The sequence below is a fragment of the Hibiscus syriacus genome, unplaced genomic scaffold (genome assembly GCF_006381635.1).
Source record: "Hibiscus syriacus cultivar Baekdansim isolate YM2019G1 unplaced genomic scaffold, ASM638163v2 tig00110076_pilon, whole genome shotgun sequence".
In the NCBI taxonomy this organism is placed as follows: Eukaryota; Viridiplantae; Streptophyta; class Magnoliopsida; order Malvales; family Malvaceae; genus Hibiscus; species Hibiscus syriacus.
Window position 1 is genome coordinate 1,838,155 of NW_024062586.1, and position 19,240 is coordinate 1,857,394.

General features: G+C 33.5%; 1 protein-coding gene and 1 pseudogene across 1 annotated transcript; both read left to right on the forward strand.

Moving 5' to 3' along the window:
* Positions 1-7,099: 7,099 nt before the first annotated feature.
* Positions 7,100-14,169, forward strand: LOC120214593 (annotated as a pseudogene).
* Positions 10,035-12,076, forward strand: LOC120214592 (putative 4-hydroxy-4-methyl-2-oxoglutarate aldolase 2). Its single transcript, XM_039212449.1, has 2 exons — positions 10,035-10,122; positions 11,362-12,076. Exon 2 carries the CDS (start codon positions 11,377-11,379, stop codon positions 11,875-11,877), a length of 501 nt encoding a protein of 166 aa, XP_039068380.1. The 5' UTR covers positions 10,035-10,122; positions 11,362-11,376; the 3' UTR covers positions 11,878-12,076.
* Positions 14,170-19,240: the final 5,071 nt, after the last annotated feature.

Genomic DNA, 19,240 nt, shown 5'->3' on the forward strand with positions numbered 1-19,240 from the left:
GTTTGCCAAACGGTTCAAAAAATGATGAGACCTTACCGAGGAAGAAAATTCAAACGAAATGAAGGCCTCAAAAATGAACCAAAAGAGAAGGACCCGATCATTTGCTATGAATGCAAAAAGTCGGGGCATGTCAAATATGATTGCCCATAATTGAAGAGAAAGGGTCAATCAAAGAATAAGCACAAGGCTCATGTGGCTACATGGAGCGATGAAGAAGGTTCCGATGAAGAGGAACAAGAAGTAGAAAACTTGTGCTTGATGGCATTCAGGGAAGATTCTAAGGTAACCACTAACTCATCTGATTTTGATGATTTATCTTATGATGAGCTATTGGAGGAATATAATGAGTTGGCTTCGGATTATGAGAAATTGTTTTTAAAATATAAAACTGATATTTCAAAATTGATAAATGAAAATAAACTCATATCCAAAACCAACAACGATCTTAAAAGTAAAATCAAAGATTTGCAAATTAAACTAGAAGAGTTTGAAAAGAAAAATTCGGATTTATAAAATTTACTTTCAAAGGTTAATGATGATCATCAAAACAAAATTGATGATCTTAAAGCTTCTTTTGATAAAGTTGAAACAAAACGTTTTGAAAATGGAGAAAATTCAAAATCCAACTTTGTTAGAAAAAGTTTTAAAAACTACAATCATAGAGGTCCCCGAAGAACCTCTAATGGAAAAATTGTTAGAAGTATATGGGTTCCTAAAGAGCTCATTACTACTAAAGATAAGGATATCCTACACAAATGGATACCTAAGTGGACTAGGATTTTGGAAACTAATGAATATGGACCCAAAAGAATTTGGGTAACAAAAATTAGAAATTAATATATGTTTGTAGGGAAAGGAGCATTGCTACAAGGCACGGGAAACAAATTCAAACTCATGGTACCTTGATAGTGGATGCTCAAGACACATGACCGGAGATAAAAACCGGTTCATAGAACTTAACGCCAAAAATGGAGGAGAAGTGACTTTTGGTGATAATTCAAAAGGTCACATTGAAGGTATAGGTACTACAGGTAATACCTCTTCCATACAAATTAAAAATGTTTTATATGTGAATGGATTAAAGCATAATCTATTAGTATTAGTCATTTATGTGATAAAGGATTCAATGTCATGTTTGAAACCTATGGTTGTAAAGTTATTGACATTGCATTTAATCGAATTATGCTTGTTGGTCATATAATAGGAAACATATACATGGTGCATTTAGACTCTATTGATATGACTAATTTATGCCTAGTTGCTAAGGATGAGCATGTTAGTTGGTTATGGCATAGGAGACTAGGACATGCTAGTATGAGTGTTTTGCAACGGCTAATTGAAGGTGATTTAGTTCGAGGGTTGCCTAAACTAAAATTTGATAATGATAAAATCTGTGATGCTTGTGCTAAAGGAAAACAAAAGCGAGTTTCTTTTAAATCCATTAATGATGTATCAACTAGTAGAGTATTACAATTGATCCATATAGATCTTTTTGGGCCAACTAGGACTACTAGCTTGGGTGGAAAACAATATGCATTTGTCTTGGTAGATGATTATTCTAGATATACTTGGGTTCTATTTTTAAGTACTAAAGATGAAGCATTAGAAAAATTCATCACGTTTTCAAAAGTATTCCAAAATGAAAAAGGTTACTCTAACACTAGTGTTAGGAGTGATCATGGAACTGAATTTGAAAATCTTGGATTTTCTGAATTTTATGATTCTAATGGTATTAGCCATAATTTTTCAGCACCTAGAACCCCTCAACAAAATGGATTTGTTGAGAGAAAAAATCGAACTTTAGAAGAAATGGCTAGAACCATGCTTTGTGAAAACAATTTGCCAAAATATTTTTGGGCGGAAGCTAAAAATACCGCTTGTTATGTTATTAATTAAGTAATGATTAGGCCTATTTTAAAGAAAAATCCATATGAAATTATCAAAAATAAAAAGCTTAACATTAGCTATTTTCATCATTTTTGATGTAAATGTTTTTGTTTTAAACAACGGTAAAGACAGTCTTGGCAAATTTGATGCTAAAAGTGATGAAGGAATTTTTCTGGGTTATTCTTTAAGTTCTAAAGCTTATCGAGTATTTAATAAAAGAACTTTAGTTATAGAAGAGTCTATACATGTTGTTTTCAATGATAATCTCCTTCCGAGGAAGGATTCTTGTTTGAATGATGATGTAGGTATTATAAATAAAAATAATGTTAGACATGACGTTGGAGAATCATCATCAAAGGAAGAAACGAAAGATGAGGAAACTCATGATCCTCTCGAGAATCCAACCATTGAAGAAAGGGAAATATCTTACCCAAGAGAGTACAACTATGTCAAGGATGGTAAAATCATAGGTGATCCATCCAAAGGGGTAACAACTCGATATTCTCTTAGAAATATTTGTAATTATGTTGCATTTATCTCATGCATAGAGCCTAATAATATTAAAGAAGAATTAAATGATGAACATTGGATTATGGCTATGCAAAAAGAGTTAAATCAATTTGAGAGAAGTAAAGTATGGACATTAGTTGAAAGACCTAGTAATAAATCTACTGTGGGTACTAGATGGGTGTTAGGAATAAGCTTGATGAGAGTGGTAATATAGTGAGAAACAAGGCTAGACTTGTTGCTCAATGGTATACTCAAGAAGAGGGCATAAACTATGATGAAACATACGCTCCTGTAGCTAGAATGGAAGCAATTAGAATGTTATTAGCATTTGCATGTTTTCATGAATTTAAATTATATCAAATTGATGTTAAACGTGCATTTTTAAATGGTTTTATAAAAGAATAAGTGTATGTGGAACAACCTCCAGGTTTTGAAGACTCAAAATTTCTGGATCATGTCCTTAAATTGACAAAAGCACTTTATGGTTTAAAACAAGCTCTTAGAGCTTGCTATGAAAGTTTGTCAAATTTTTTTAATTCAAAAAGGTTTTTCAAAAGGGAAGGTCGACACTACATTATTTTTAAAGCATAAAGGTAAAGATTTATTAGTAGTTCAAATTTATGTTGATGATATAATATTTGGTTCTACTAATGATGTTCTTTGCCAAGAATTTTCTAAGCTAATGCAAAGTGAATTCCAGATGAGCATGATGGGGGAGCTCTCATTTTTCTTGGGACTCCAAATCAAGCAAAGAAAAGATGGCATCTTCATCAATCAAGCTAAGTACGTCAAATATATGCTCAAGAAGTTTGGACTGGAAAATGGGAAGCCACATAAGACTCCAATGATCTCATCGACAAAGCTTGACATAGATGAAGGAGGTAAATGTGTGGATGTTAAATTATATAGGTCAATGATTGGTTCTTTGCTTTATCTAACTGTAAGTAGACTGGACATTATGTTTATTGTTTGCTTATGTGCTAGATTTCAATCATGCCCTAAGGAATCACATTTACTAGCTGTTAAGAGGATCTTTAAATACCTTAAGGACACTCCTAGTTTAGGACTTAGGTATCCTAGAGACTCTAGCTTTAGCTTGCATGCCTTCTCTGATGCGGATTATGAAGGATTCAAATTAGATAGGAAAAGTACCTCCAGTACTTGCCAATTCTTTGGAAATATGTTGATTTCTTGGTTTTCAAAGAAACAAAATTGTGTCGCATTATCTACCACTGAAGCGGAATATATTTCAGCCGGTAGTTGTTGTGCACAAGTTTTATGGATGAAACAACAACTTTTTGATTATGGAATTGAAGTAGGTACAATTCCTATCAAGTGTGACAATACTAGTGTTATTTGTCTCACTAAAAATCCCATCCAACACTCTAGAACTAAGCATATTGAAATTAGACATCACTTCATTAGAGACCATGTCGCTAAGGAAGATGTAGTTCTAGAATTTATTGATACTTTGCACCAATTAGCGGATATCTTTACAAAAACCTTTAGACAAAGAAAGATTTTGGACACTTAGGAGAGAATTAGGTTTAACTGACCTATCTTCACTTAGTGTTTAAAATAATTTTAGCACTTTTAAGTATAAATAAAAAATGCTTATAATAATAATTTTTGGTTGCATTCTTTGCTATTAGTTAGGGGGAGTTTATGTTGCTTGATGAAAATTAATTTTATGTTCAAATGAAATTTAAGGATTAATTTGATTGATTGAACATGATTAATTTTCATTATATGAGTTACCAATACCACTAGAGCTAATTAATTTAGCATTTTAAGTGTTAGAAACAGATTTTTGACATTTTTGTGCTTCATGAATCGATACACTTAATAGTGCATCGATGCATCCCTTTGAATGTGCATCGATTCATCATGTTGATGCACCGATGCACGCCTTGAATGTGCATCGATGCACGGGGTCATGCATCGATGTATCCGTCGGGTTTTGGGTTTAAAAGGCTTATTTTCTCATTTATTTCAAACCCTAAACTATATCCTCATCAGTCGTACGCCCCTCTCACTCTCTAAATCCTCCCTTTGCTCAAAATCAACGTAATTTTGTCAGAATCTTCGAGCTTTTCAATTCCTTATCCTGCTTCTATCATCAATTCGTGCAAAACAACATCTCATTCTCATCAATCCAAAATTTTCAAGGTAATATTTCAAAAACCTCTAATTCATTGATTTTTTATCTTAGGACTAGTTTAGGTTAGTTCTAGGATGATCATTATATCGGGCATTGATTGTTTGATGATTATAAACTAGATTTTACAACCAATTTCATCAAAAACTCACAAATTTTCAATAAATTTTTGAATTTTCGAAATTAAAAAAAATTAAAAATATGATTTTAGTTTTTAAATTTGATGTTTTTGATTTAATTATGTTGTCTTCATGAAAAACTACACATATTATAATTTTCAAACGTTGTTTTCTAAATAGTTTTTCAAAAACTATGCCCATTAGAATTTGGTTTAGAGAACCTTGAATTATTGCGGACTTAATTGAGTTTTGGGATTGATTAAATTGCATACATGTGTTTCAATTTGTAGGTTATATTTCTTATTCCGATTTCTAAACCATGTCTAATCCCAAACGCCCTAGAACTTCGTCGAGTCGTTCTCGTTCAAACCAACCTCCTAATCCCATTCCTCAACCTCCTAATAGCCTATTAGGATCTTGCTTTAACATGCCTGAGCGTCGAATAGACGAATTATACTCTAGGTACAGAAATTCTTTCCAAACTTATAGAATTCGTGAAGAGCGTATTCCTTCGCTTCAAGCCATGATTGATATTGACTTCGAATACCTTCCGATTTTTAAAGCTTGGAAGTTTTATAAATTGATTCAGCTTAAACCTATCGTCTATCAACAATTGGTCCGCATTTTCTATTCCAATGCGGTGTGTATTCAAAATGAAACTCAATGTTGAACTATAGCCTTAGATCCTATCTTTTAGGCCAATATATTAATATTGACCCCAAGACTATAGCTTTCCGATTTGGGTTAGATGATAGTGGTATATATAATGAGAGTGAAAATATGGATATTATATTCAGTCAACTAGTGGACATCATAAACATTGTTCCTTCAAAACATGTTGAAACATAATTTATGGATGTCTTCTTAGTAACCTCTTTATCAAACTTGGTCTAGACGTCTCTCGACAATCCTATCCCACTCCAAAATCAAATCAATCTTACTTCCTTGAAGAAAGTGGATTGGAAGCAAGACGAGGAAACCGGTCTTTGGGTATTTCGACCCTATAAGAAAATGCCGGGAGCTAGCTCTTCACGAGCTTCTCCTAGCTCTTCTCGTGCTCCTCCTCCTCCTACGCCACCGGTTGCTGACGATGATCCTGAGTTTCAACAACTTTCTCGTGCTCCTCCTCCTCCTATGCCACCGGTTGCTGACGATGATCCTGAGTTTCAACAACTTATGCAAGATATCGACGATCACGTTCCAGACAATGAGCCTGCACCGGAACCGGCACGATAAGAAGATCAAATGCCACCATATTTTCGATCCTTCTTGGAGTCGTTTGATCTGAGGTTTGCCTCCATGGAGTCTCAGATTACTGAGTTTCAGCGGAAGATGCGTGAACGTATGGACGCGCTCACTCTTGAAGTTCAAGCTCATTATCCTCCTCCTCCAACCCTCCTATGGATTAGACATTTTCCTTGCTTTCTTGTTTTTTTTTAAAAAAAAACATGGATTGATTTTGATGTTTCAGGACTGTTTGTTTTGGATTGATTAATGTTTGAATTTGTTATGGTTTGGATGATTGGATTTTGAACTTAATATATATATATATATATATATATATATATATATATATATATATATATTTGGTTTGGTTGAATTTTCTTATTTTTTTCATCATTAGAGATATATGACCAATTATGCCATTTCACATTTACTTATGAATATTGTTTATGGAACTAATGGCTAATCTCTCTTTTGATTGTGATCTTAGCAGCTTAAGCTATATATATATAATCAATTGGCTATGTTTTTCAAAACCTTGTTTAAATCGATTTTTAAGTCTTTTTGATTTAACAAAAAATGAGAGAAATGTTAAGTGTTAAAATGTTTTAAAAGGGATAAGTGTTATAGTAAGGGGAGTAATTTTTCAAAATTGATTTCAAATTTTTAGAAAATCTTAAAATAACACAAATGTTTTGTTATATCAAAAAGGGGGAGATTGTTGAAAACATTTTTGTGTTTCGATATAACAAATTATTTTAAATGATTTTTAAGATTTTACACATGATTTTCTAAGTATATTCGATTCAATTAATCGGATATCAAATTATTACTCCAAGTCTTTTAAGATCAATTTCAAACCTTACTAAATGTGTAAAATTGTGTTTTATACTTAATATATTTTTGAAACAATTTTCACAAAGTATTTTGAACCAAAATCAATCCTAAAATCAATTTTTCAAAGTGATGCACCGATGCACCGATCCATGCATTGATGCACCATGAATTAAATTGAACATCTAATGCATTTCATGCATCGATGCACATACCATGCACCGATGCACTGAGGATTTTATGAAAACATCGAATGCATTTGATACATCGATGCACCAGCCATGCATCGATGCACTTTGGCTATTTTTAAACATAGAATGCACTTGATGCATCAATGCACTCTTAGTGCACCGATGCACTGAGAGTCCAACGGTCAAAATATTTGAATTTTACACTGATGCACCGATGCACCTAGAGTATGCATCGATGCACTGACGCTCCCAACTGCTTTAATTAATTATTTTCACACTTAAACGGCTCTATTAACTCCACTAATCATCCCCAACGTTCAGAATCATTTGAAGGTTCATTTAAACAAGATTAGAAGCCATTGATCAATAACAAGAAAGAACAAGCAACTAGAATCAAGAGAGAATCAAAGAGAAAGCATCAAACTCATTGTTTGAGCAATTCAAGCCTATTTTTCGTTCAATATTCATTTTGCTTTCAAGAACACTTATTGTACTCAATTGTATTCATTCTTGAGTGTTCTTTTCTTCGTTCTAGAATTGTGGAAACAATCTACCTTGTGATGATTTCCTTGTAAGTTTGCAAATTTGTAATCTTCTCAGTGTTCTCAAGAATTGGGGTATATTTTTGAGAGTGTTGTAAGGTTGTCTCTTTGGCCTCAAAAGAAAGAACAAATTAGTGAATTTGTTAGAAAATCCTTAGTGTGGATAGCTAAGGTAGTGGACGTAGACTTTGATTGAGAAAGTCGAACCACTCTAAATCGCTGTGCAAATCTTTTCAATTTTCTGCAAAAGCTTCCACCAAAATTTTAATTGCCAATTCACCCCCTCTTGGCCGATTCCATCAATCGATTAACTCAACAATTCTTTTAATGTTTACTTACTGTATTCGAGATAATTAAAATCATATGTATATCAAATATACATATATTAACTCTAGATATATTTTAGTAACATACAACAAATTGTAAATCTTTTCTCATTTCAATCCTAGGGTGTGACCCTGTAGGTTCTTATAACGTTAGTAGTAATTATTAGAACAATTCTAATATTACATACAATGAGTGATATCCAAAAATATATCATTGTCACCTAACTTACAAGAAATTATTATTCGACATATCATCTTCGTGATGAACTCTTTTATGTATTACGTCCTTTTGTCCTTTTTATCTAGAATAGGCACAAGTCTTGAAATAGTCTTGTATAGTCCATTTATTGTTTCATGATATCTAGATAGACTATAATTAACAAATAATTTGTGATATCTTATATCAACTTATTCGAGCATGGCCATGCATCTCTAGTCTCACTCAATCAAGTAACCTGTGATATATTTCCTATTATGCAGGAAGGACAAATCCTATCTTAATCATACGCACCCTACTACATATATCGAGATATATTCAATAACAGTATTTATAGTGCAACCAATCACGGAGCATGTTTAACTGTATCAAAACATACAACAATATATGTTGGGATAACATTGATCTCAAGTCTGAGGATCATACATATAGTCATCACCATGAGCAATGTTATGATCGTTACATAATAATCCAAGACATATGCTAATGGTGGGTCAATCCAATACATTGTTCTCTAACAATATAATCATGTATCAATTCTGACATCTCTATGTCAATGACAACTCGTTTGTCATCAATCAATAACATGTTAGTCTCAAGCGTATTATTATTGTCCATGCCCATAATAATACTTGACTATGGATCTTTTAATAATAATAATGTTATATACCTATATATGTGTGTGTGTGTGAAATTTCAATTATCCCAAATTTAATAAATATTAAATAATGTTATTATGATTACAATTCCTTTAATAGAAATAAAATCATAATAATAAAATTCAAAATTAAATATGTTTCGAATAAAAACCCTAAGGGTTGGGCAACTTGATATAAATGGGAAAGTATGGTCTAGTAGCTGCTTATCCCACTTTAGACGAAATTCTCAAAAACAGTTTTTGAGAAAAAGAAAATTACTCTCAACCGAGTGAATTGAGTAGAGGCCAAGATGATTTCGTGGAGGTTAGGATTCAAACTTTTCGTGACTGCTGTCGATTTGTTGTTATTCCAGGAACCCAAGGTATATATCGTAACTCTTCCTCCCGAATTCGATTTTTCGCACATGGATCACTGGAGAGATCCTTAGATAATTTTTCCGATGCGCCATGAGGTGTACCAATGATCCTAACAACATCGGTATAAGTATGTACATCTGCCAATATCTTGAACCTGTTAAATGTAACGATTGTACAGGTTGACAGTAACAGTTTTTTAGACACCCTTATCTCTTTCATTATAATTTAATTTTTTATAGTTTTAAAAATATATATATTTTTATATTTTAAAATTTATAATTATTTTAAAATTTATTACAAAGACGTTAAAAATGTACTATAATAAAATCTTATTTATAATTAATAAAATAAATGAGATATTAAATATTATTGAAGTATCAAATCGTCCTTTAACAAGTAAGGCGACAATCACTATTTTATAACGGTTCAATTAATTTAATGATTATTTTAAGTTTATTAACCAAAATGATAAAGGAAAAAAAAAACTCTTGTTTGTGTTAAATACTTGATTACCAAAGAAACGTTTGTCAGGTCAGCATCTCATCGAAATGGGAAGAACAGTAATAGGTAATAATAAACAGAAACAGAAATGAACCTTTAAAATTAAAAAGAGTAAATTACACACTTATTTACTTAACTTTATTTTCTTCTATTTTACTTACTTTGCTATTATTTTTTTTCAATTTGCTCACTGAATTTTAGACATTGAATTTTTTTCATCATTCGACCATTAAATTTCTAAAAGGCGTTAAAACATTGTTAAATTAAAATTACAATGAGTGAAAGAAGAGAAAGAGTAAAGTTCAGTGAGTAAATGTGTGACATATTTATTATTAAAATCGAGTGATCAAAAAAGTTAAATGTTTAAAGTTTGATGAGTAAATTAAAAAAATTGAAAGTAAAATGAGTAAAATAAGAGAGAGAATAAAGTCTAATGAGTACGCTTGTATTTTACCCTAAATATTGTAGGAAAAGCAAACAAACAATCACGCGATTTAGCAGCCATACATACTATTTCCTTCCTTTGAAACCACAAACTCTCTGTTTCAACTTTCACTTTGCATCTTCTGAATCATTATCTGACGAGCTCAATTACTAGGTAAAAAAGAAAACCCAACACTTTGATTTTTCCCAATTTTCAGTTTTCCGATAATCTGTGATATTTTTTTTTGCTTTTTTATTGTATTGATTCGATGGTGTTATGCAAACTAATCAGTCTTTTGAATTGGGCTATTTTGATCTGCTTATTTAGATTAGAAGTTTCACTTTTTTATTATGTGTAAATATGCTGAACGGTGAGCAAAAGATTATGATAATAAAATACATGAACTTAAGATAAAAGGTATAGATCATAAAGGTGTGATTAAGAATTTGATAAATATTAATATAGGCGAAAACTTCAAGTTATTAAATCATAATAAGTTTTCATATATGAAGAATTTGAATTGCATTCTTATATTTTGTTCCAAATAATGGATCTTAATGTCTTCCTTGTAGCTGCTTCATTTTTCCCTCCACTATTGCTGCATTTGCTCTTGTTTTTCTCCGATTTATTTTTTCGAAGGTCTTTTTCTCCGATTTAGTTATGTCTAAATGTGGATGGTTTGTTTTTGATGCGTTGGATTTGACGTTGGAACTTTTGTTCTGTTCTTCACATAGATTTAAATAGCGGTTGTGGGTTTTTGGTTGCGATTGCAACACTAGTGGGTGCCATTGCAGTCATTGCGATATAACAGTCATCCAATAATGGTTTCAGATGACACTTTTACCGCTATTCCGATAGCAAACCGCTATTTAAATCCATGGTTTTTCATGCTTCTTGATTTGGGCATAGATCCTTGACAACTTTTCTGAATTCTGATTGCAATGACAGTACGAATTGGTTATTGTGTTTCATAGTTTTGTACATGACTAATGCTTGGTTGTTCAGGAGTATGTCCTGTAAAGGAAACTGTTGCCTCTTTAAGAGTAGCTGCAAGAATCAAGTAGATTGATCCCCAGGTTCATCACCCTTAAATGTTTATGATTGTCCATAATTTTATCATTTTAGAGCTTCCGAATCTGAATTGATTGTTTTAATGAAGGTGATACGTAGAGGAGAGCTCTTTTAGTCCTTGGATTGTTTACAAAACTTTTATTTTCCTTTTCCTTTACGTGTGCATTCTATCATCGTTTCTTTGTCTTTTTTTCATATTTGGCTTTTTTTTCATATTTGGCTTTTTTTCTGTAATTAGGATAATTTTTTGCTTCTATACCAAGCTAATTTTTAGAAAATGTGATTGTATCTTCATCTCTCTCGGCCTTGATACTATTTTTCAATTGTTGTTTTACCTTGAAGGAGTGTCTGTAATTAATGGCTTTGGTTACAACTGCTGAAGTTTGTGATGCAAATCCACAGCTAATTGTGGGTGGTGAGCTTCGGGCTTTCCAGCCAATATTCCAAATATATGGTCGTCGCCCGGTTTTCTCTGGACCTATAGTTACACTTAAAGTGTTTGAAGACAATGTTTTGATCCGTGAGTTCCTTGAGGAGAAGGGTAACGGAAGAGTTCTAGTTGTTGATGGGGGTGGTAGTTTAAGGTGTGCCATACTTGGAGGCAACCCTGTGGTTCAAGCTCAAAATAACGGATGGGCTGGAATAGTGGTTAACGGCTGCGTAAGGGATGTTGACGAGATAAACGGTTGTGACATTGGGGTGAGAGCGCTTCATTCTCATCCTATGAAGGCCAATAAGAAGGGAATTGGGGAGAAACATGTCCCAATAACCATTGCCGGGACTAGGATCTGTGATGGGGATTGGCTCTATGCAGACACTGATGGTATCCTCATCTCCAAGACTGAGTTATCCGTTTGAGTGATCCTTTTCTACCTAAAGCTAAAATGTGCAGGATGCCATTCCGCCCTGGTAAGTTATGTGTTTCCGCCATTCTGTTCCCGAGTTGAGATTTCGAGCATCGGATAAAGATGCGTGATGTATCATTAACTCTGTGACTATGAATGTATGCTAGTCTGTCGTATTGTTTTAGATAAATGAGAATGGTTAATAATTTTTATCCATTGTGGCTCACATGGCTTCCATGAGAAGTTACATGATTTCCAGAACATAGGTTGCCACAAGGTTTCAAAGAAACAGTTAGGACTCCAAATGGATCGGTATTTTTTCTAATAACAGAAATACTTTATCTTATTTCTTTTTGCCTTTGGCGTAAGATTTTGAAATACATTAGAATGTTGTTATTGATACCATACACAATTTTCTTATTGATCGGCTACAAGCTTAACGATTAAAATCACTTTAATGACATATTACTTTTATTTAGAGTAGAGCTGTTTATCAAGGGACTCGATCATGAGTTAAGTAATACATGACTTGAAAATTGTTCAACTGTTCAATTTTACTTGTTTCTCGTTAAGCACGTTAAAACTTTGTTCGGCTCGTGCTGGTTAAAAAAATAGTTGTTCGACTTGACTCGTTAATCTCGTTAGAATTTTTACCTTGTCTTTATGAATAGATGTAAAATCTAGCTATATGAAATTTAATACAAACTTACATTAATAAATTTAACAAATTTTTTTTTACCAAAATAGTGTGTAAAGCAATTTTAAAGTTTAAACTTTAAAATAACATCCATAAATACACTAAACTAACATATTATAACTAAAATACCAATCCACAAATACACCTAACTAATATATATTACAACCATTCATAAAAAAATCAACAATACATAATCAATAGTAAAAATGAAGTAAATATCATCTTAAATAATTATAAAATATTAACAAATTGTTCATAAACTTATCGATTCTTGTTGAACCTTGTTTGAATCGACTCATTACTATTTTGAGTCGAACTTAAAATCAAATTGAATTAACTCAAACCGAACATTAATCAAATCAAATTTAAATTACTCGTAAACTGCTGCACTCAATTAGCATCCTTGATCTAGAGCTATCCAAGACTGCATAGAGGACGAGCCTTACAACTTTTCAAATTTGATTATTTTTTAATAAAAAAAAATTATTTTTAAGGGTAAACTACGTCAAATACCACTCATTTTTAAACTCGGGCTCGAAAATACCACTGAGGTTTCAATTTTGTTAATTTTAACACGGACATTTTTGTTTCACTGCAATTTTATCACTCCGCCATTAATCCGTTAACGGGACGATGACATGGCATCTTTGTTCCATGATAGCGATGACATGACTCCCTCGTCAAAACGACGTCGTTTTGACACAACCGTTTTGATGCTCAAAAAACTCAAAACGACGTCGTTTTGTTGATAACCTACGGTGTTCTGAAGCGTCACAAGCCTCAGAACCAAGCACCGCCCATTGTCATAACCTACAGAGAATGTATGAAGAACCATGCAGCCACCTTAGGCGGCTACGCTTTAGACAGTTGCGGCTAATTCATGCCCTCCCCGACAGCCACCCCAACTGACCCCAACTTCCCTCAAATGCGCTGCTAGTGGTTGCCACCGAAACTTCCACCGCCGTGAACCCGATGATCCACCACCCACAACAACCACCGCTACTATATAATATCAGCTCCACCATCCACCACCATCGGCAAGCCAACCATATCGTAGTCCTAACTCAGCTTCCCCGCCTTCGATCTCATCATCTTAATACCCTTCAGCTCCCCACATGCTTTTAGCTCTTTCAGGAAATCTAAGAAACTCCCATTTGCCAGCTGGTGGCCTTGCACCCAACACTGCGAATCTCGGGTCGAACTTGAACTTGAAGAAAAGATTCAGAACAAAGTTCAGTCAGTACCAGAAAGATAAGATGCTGGAGTTTGCTGAGAAAATCGGATGGAAAATCCATAAAAGAGATGAAGAAGACATTCAAGAATTCTGCCATGAGGTTGGGGTTGATTGAGGGGTTTTAAAAGTCTGGATGCATAACAACAATAACACTTTTGGAAAGAAAGACGCCATTGGAGGATCGAGAGATGGAATAATTGAATGTATTGGACTCGACCATGAAGAACATCTACATAACAACAGCAGCATCAGCAGCAGCGAGCACAGAAATGGTCAGAATCTGATCCATCACTTCGAAACTGATAGTGTTGCTCATGTTGGAACTAATGGCTGCTCTTCTTCTTCCTCTTGATGCGGTTGATGATGATCACCTTCATCTTAATGATCACCACTTTGCTACTGATATAACCTGCTGGGAATTAAGAGCTGCTTTGAATCAAAAAGGGGGTTTTTCTTTCTTTCTTTCTTTCTGGGATCATAAACTTTTCCTTGTTTTCTTAGTTTCCGAACAGTGAAAAACATCTTAAAAGGTCCTTTGAATCTATGATATTTCCTTAATCAAGGTTAGAGAGAGAGCCATGAAAAGCATTTTTTTCACCAACAAAACGACGTCATTTTAAGTTTTTTGAGCATCAAAACGACATCGTTTTGATGAGGGAGTCGTGTTATCGCCATCACGGAACAAAGATGTCATATCATCGTCCCGTTAACAGATTAACGGCAGAGTGATAAAATTGCAGTGAAAGATATACGTCCGTATTAAAATTGGCAAAATTGAAACGTCAGTGGTATTTTCGAGTCCGAACATAAAGATGAGTGGTATTTGACGTAGTTTACCCTATTTTTAAATATAGTAATAGATGCTAAGTTAGAATATGTTAGTGCCCATGGACAGTTGTATCAAAGAATTTTCCAGAAACTTTTATTACTCACTTTAATGTAAGAATTAATGAGCACAGAATCAAGTCTAAGCATATCTATCAACAAAAATATGGTTTCTTCAAATCAAATAAAAGAGTCATTTAATTGATACGCCACAAGTAATTCTTTAGTTTCTAAGTTTATATATAAAGAACTTATTAATTAAGCCACGAGAAAACAATTAAAATAAAACACTACACAAATATACAAAGGCTAGAAAGTTATACATAAAAATTGTATAAATTCATAATAATTTCGAATAGACAAATGAAATATAAATTTCTTTACAACAAATTATTTAATATTTTTATGGAAGCACGTTGGTCTCGTCGTTCGTTGGCAGTTTTTTTTTAATCAGGTCTTTGATAATTTATCCCATTTAGTTTGGGTGGAGAGTCATTTGGTCGAAGGAATGATATAAAGTAGCTTGATTCAAGACTTATGGTGGAAAATACATTTTGTGATAAGTTGTTGGTTGTTCACCCATTATGGTTTGGAAAAAGAGTCACGATCGATGAGAGAACAACCGCCTATATTGTTTTGAAACAGAGACGGCTTTTTTCAGCCTGGTTCGCATTTATACTTAAACGGATGACAATAATCACCATTGGACCTTGGAGGAGACTTTTTTCTTTCAACGTTATGTGATGATATTGTTGGTAGTCGATATATTCCTACTATTAGAGCAAGCATGTATTGACTCTCTTATTTAAAGAGGAGACAATTTAACATTCAACCTTTCCAAAAATATCAAAATTGTCCCTTCTCATTTAACTTCAAATTCCTAACATCTAGTAACACATTCAAGCATTCCAACAAATTTGATCATTGCATATAAACTTTTAATCAATTTTCATTTCAAACCCAATATTCTTACATTATGCAATTTGGTCCCAAACCTTTACAAGCTTTTAAATTGGTCTGAACAACATTACAAAGCTTGTAGAATCATTCATTCATCATCTCTAACAAAGCTTGTAGAATCATTCATTCATCATCTCTAACCATTGTATAATTTTCCAAAATTTCCCCTATTTTCCCTCTTCAAACCGAATATGAAGAGCAATTTTAGACAAGGTCTTTAACTTGTTTCAAACATGAATTCAATCTCTAAACCTCATTTCCAAGCAATTACAACCAATTCTATATCAATTTCAATTCAAACATCCAATTTCCATAAAATACTTAGCTTGGACGAAACTTATTTTAACCATTTCCTATTGGTTTTCATAATCTTTCAAGCACGAAAATGAATCAACAACATCATAAACAAACCTTAGTACATCAAAACCTAACATCCCCTTCATCCATCCAATCCATGAACCTAGCGTTTCAAGCATGAAAAGCATGGACAAATGGTACCAAATGATAGAGAATCTCTTGTAAAAAATTTGTATTTCATACTTTCATCCAAAATCCTAACAAATTGGCTTGAAAATTGAAAAGAAAATATTTTCTTACCTATGGAGGAACTAACAGCAATGGCTTGTAGATGATGAAGAATTCTTGAAATTTCTAAATAAAAATCTTAATTCATTTGTCATTTTAATGCCAAATGACCATTTTACTCTTATGGTCACATGTATCTTATTTTTCCATATGTTAAAATTATTCATCCAATGGTCAAAGATGAACCAACTTATTAATAGATACCAACTTTTCCCTTAAATTTTTCCAAAATTACGATCTAGCCATTTTTATCTAACGACTCATATTTAACATCGAATTTTCAGTACGTACCTTGTTCAAAAAGACGAGGATACTACTTTTTTCCTATCTTCTTCTCTTTCCCACATGGCTTCCCCAACCTTATACTTTCTCCAAAGAACTTTACGAGCGGGATCGTTTTGTTCCCTAGTTCTTTGACTCCATGTACTAGGATATTTACATGTTCTTCCTCGTATTTCAAGTCCAGTTGTATCTCAATTTCCTATGATGTACTAACATGTTAAGGATCTGATTGATACCTTCAAAGCATCGACACACGAAATACAGTATGAATCTTATCCAATTTCGGAGGTAGAGCTAGCTGATAATGTAACACCTTAAACCCGATTGGGCCTAAAGTGCCACATTGGGTCAGCAAGGTAACCCCTGATTTTCTAAACGTGTTCATTTCCTTTTCAAACATACTGAATGGTATCATAAATAAAACATAAATAATTATTATAAAATATTTTACAAAACTGGAGCTCAGTGACACATAATTTAAAAACCAATTTAATACAGACTTTGAGTTTAATAAACTGAATACATGAGTAAGGTCCTTTGAATACATATGCCCACTTAAACTATAGTAAAATACTCTGTCGGAGATGCTGCAAATCCTGCTGTGGCGGTGCTCCACGAACTACCCAAGCTACTAACATGCCAAGGAAAATATCTAAAGGCTGAGTTTACAAAGCCCAACAATATAATCGCTAATCTAGAGCATCATAAGAATTTCATAAAATAAGCATGTTGAAGACTTCATACTAAGTTATTGGTGCATTCATACTAAATCAAGTGCTAAGCCTTTACTGCTCTATCATTGAAATAAGGGCTCACACTTCCCTTAATCCTCTGCTAAGGGCCTCGCCATGAGTACACCTCTAAAGGGTCTCTAACCATAATGCCTGAACTACTACGCATTATTTAAATGTGAACCTGACATGTTGTGCATTATCTGAATGCAAACCTGACTAGTATCTGGTCTCATATAGCTCTCATACACTAGTTACTGAGAGAACCCATGTGTCACATAGCATCATCATAATTCCCATAAAACGTGTTGGATGATCTCCTGGTCCTCACATAGCCATCAGGCAGATTATTGAGGGGAACATAGTGTCACACATCATTGGTACAATTCCCGCCTAACTGAAGCATTGGCTCGGTCTCACAAAACCTTCAAACAAAGATTTAACATAACCGACATATCAAACTGATGGGACTAACCATGCATGACTTAAACTAACATACCTGAAGTAGATCTGGTGGTGTGATAGGAGAAATTTTATGTGCATCTCGAATCAACATCCCAACCTACCTTGAATATGGAATATCCTAGGGTATGAATCCAGAATTTTACGTGCATCCGAAGTTTACCTGACTATATTGAACTGAAATAACTAACCATGTATATCTAAGACCCATAGGGTACATAACACTGACATCGCTAACCCACTCCTTGCGAATACTCGAGCCTCGTACCCTTGTTAGCCCCTGAAGTACCTCGCGCACTAGTAATGCCCAACTAGGGAAACTAAGGCAACCTGGGTATACCTTAATATAGTTGGACTCACTAAAGTGAAGTCAATGTGACTAGCTGATATTTTGCTCTCTCTCTCATATAGAATGTTATGTGAAGGCTTATTTATTAACTACGGATCTGGCTAGCCCGATATTTGGATCGGGTTCATTTTTGAGTAGTAGTACTCTATTCGACATTATCATACTTCCCTTTAGAACCTCTTGATTTGGAAAGACGCCTGACTTTTCCTTGATTCATTGATATTCTCAAAACTCATGCTTTTCACTATCACTAACTCTGACATATTCATCGTACCTCTTATCAAATATCTCCTGTAACTATCCTCAGTCCAAACTATCCGTATACGTTCTCATTGAAGACACTTCGGCGTATTAGGCTTATTATGGTTACATTTTTTGTAATGCAGTCCTACTAGTTTTGTTGGGCCCCTTTGGCCATTTACGTCCCTCACAGACTAATTCTTACTATTACAGATCATTCTTAGCCATTACGAGCCTTAAATAGGTCAAATCTAATAATCCAAAATGAGTAGTATCGATACTTTACTTGTAGTAACGGTAGCCTATGGTTAAGTATCGATACCCCTTTGAGTATTGGTATCAAAAATGCATTCTGTTATGAAAATAGGGCCCTAGTGTCCATACTGCCACCCCTTACAGTATCGATACTCCCCTTGGCAGTTCGATACTCCCTCCTAAAATCCCTAATTTTAGCACCAATTCAACCAATATCGATACTATTCATCATAGTATCAATACTTGAACCCATAAATGATTTATTTAGGCCCATACATCACTCAAAAATCATCCCAAATCTCTTAGTTTGGTTTCTAAACTTATTTTGAATATTTAATAAGTTAATTAGGGTCATAAGGTGTCATAAAAACACTTCCTTAATTCATAAAATGTGATTTGATCATGATTTCAAAGATAAACCCTAATATGCTCAACTATACAAATCTTAGCAAAATATTGGAAAGTTATGAAAGCTTAATACTCCAAAGGACTATAAATACACTACCTTGATGTTTGAATCCCGAAATAAACCTCCTTTAGCTACCAAGCACTTTCATTTTTTAACTTTGTTGATTTTTCCACTTTTTTTTCTCTAGCCAAATGAAGACAATGATTTCTTAATACAAAATTGAAATAAGGAAGATTATTGACGAATTTTGAAGCTTAAAGGGAGCATGGAAGAACCCCAAACACTTACCTCAATTTTTTGCCTTATCAATGGATAATGAAAATGAAGGAAGAGAAGAGAAACAAAGA

Excerpts from the sequence above, each read along its gene's own strand:
- LOC120214592 (XM_039212449.1), top strand. The coding sequence starts at position 11,377 with ATGGCTTTGGTTACAACTGCTGAAGTTTGTGATGCAAATCCACAGCTA.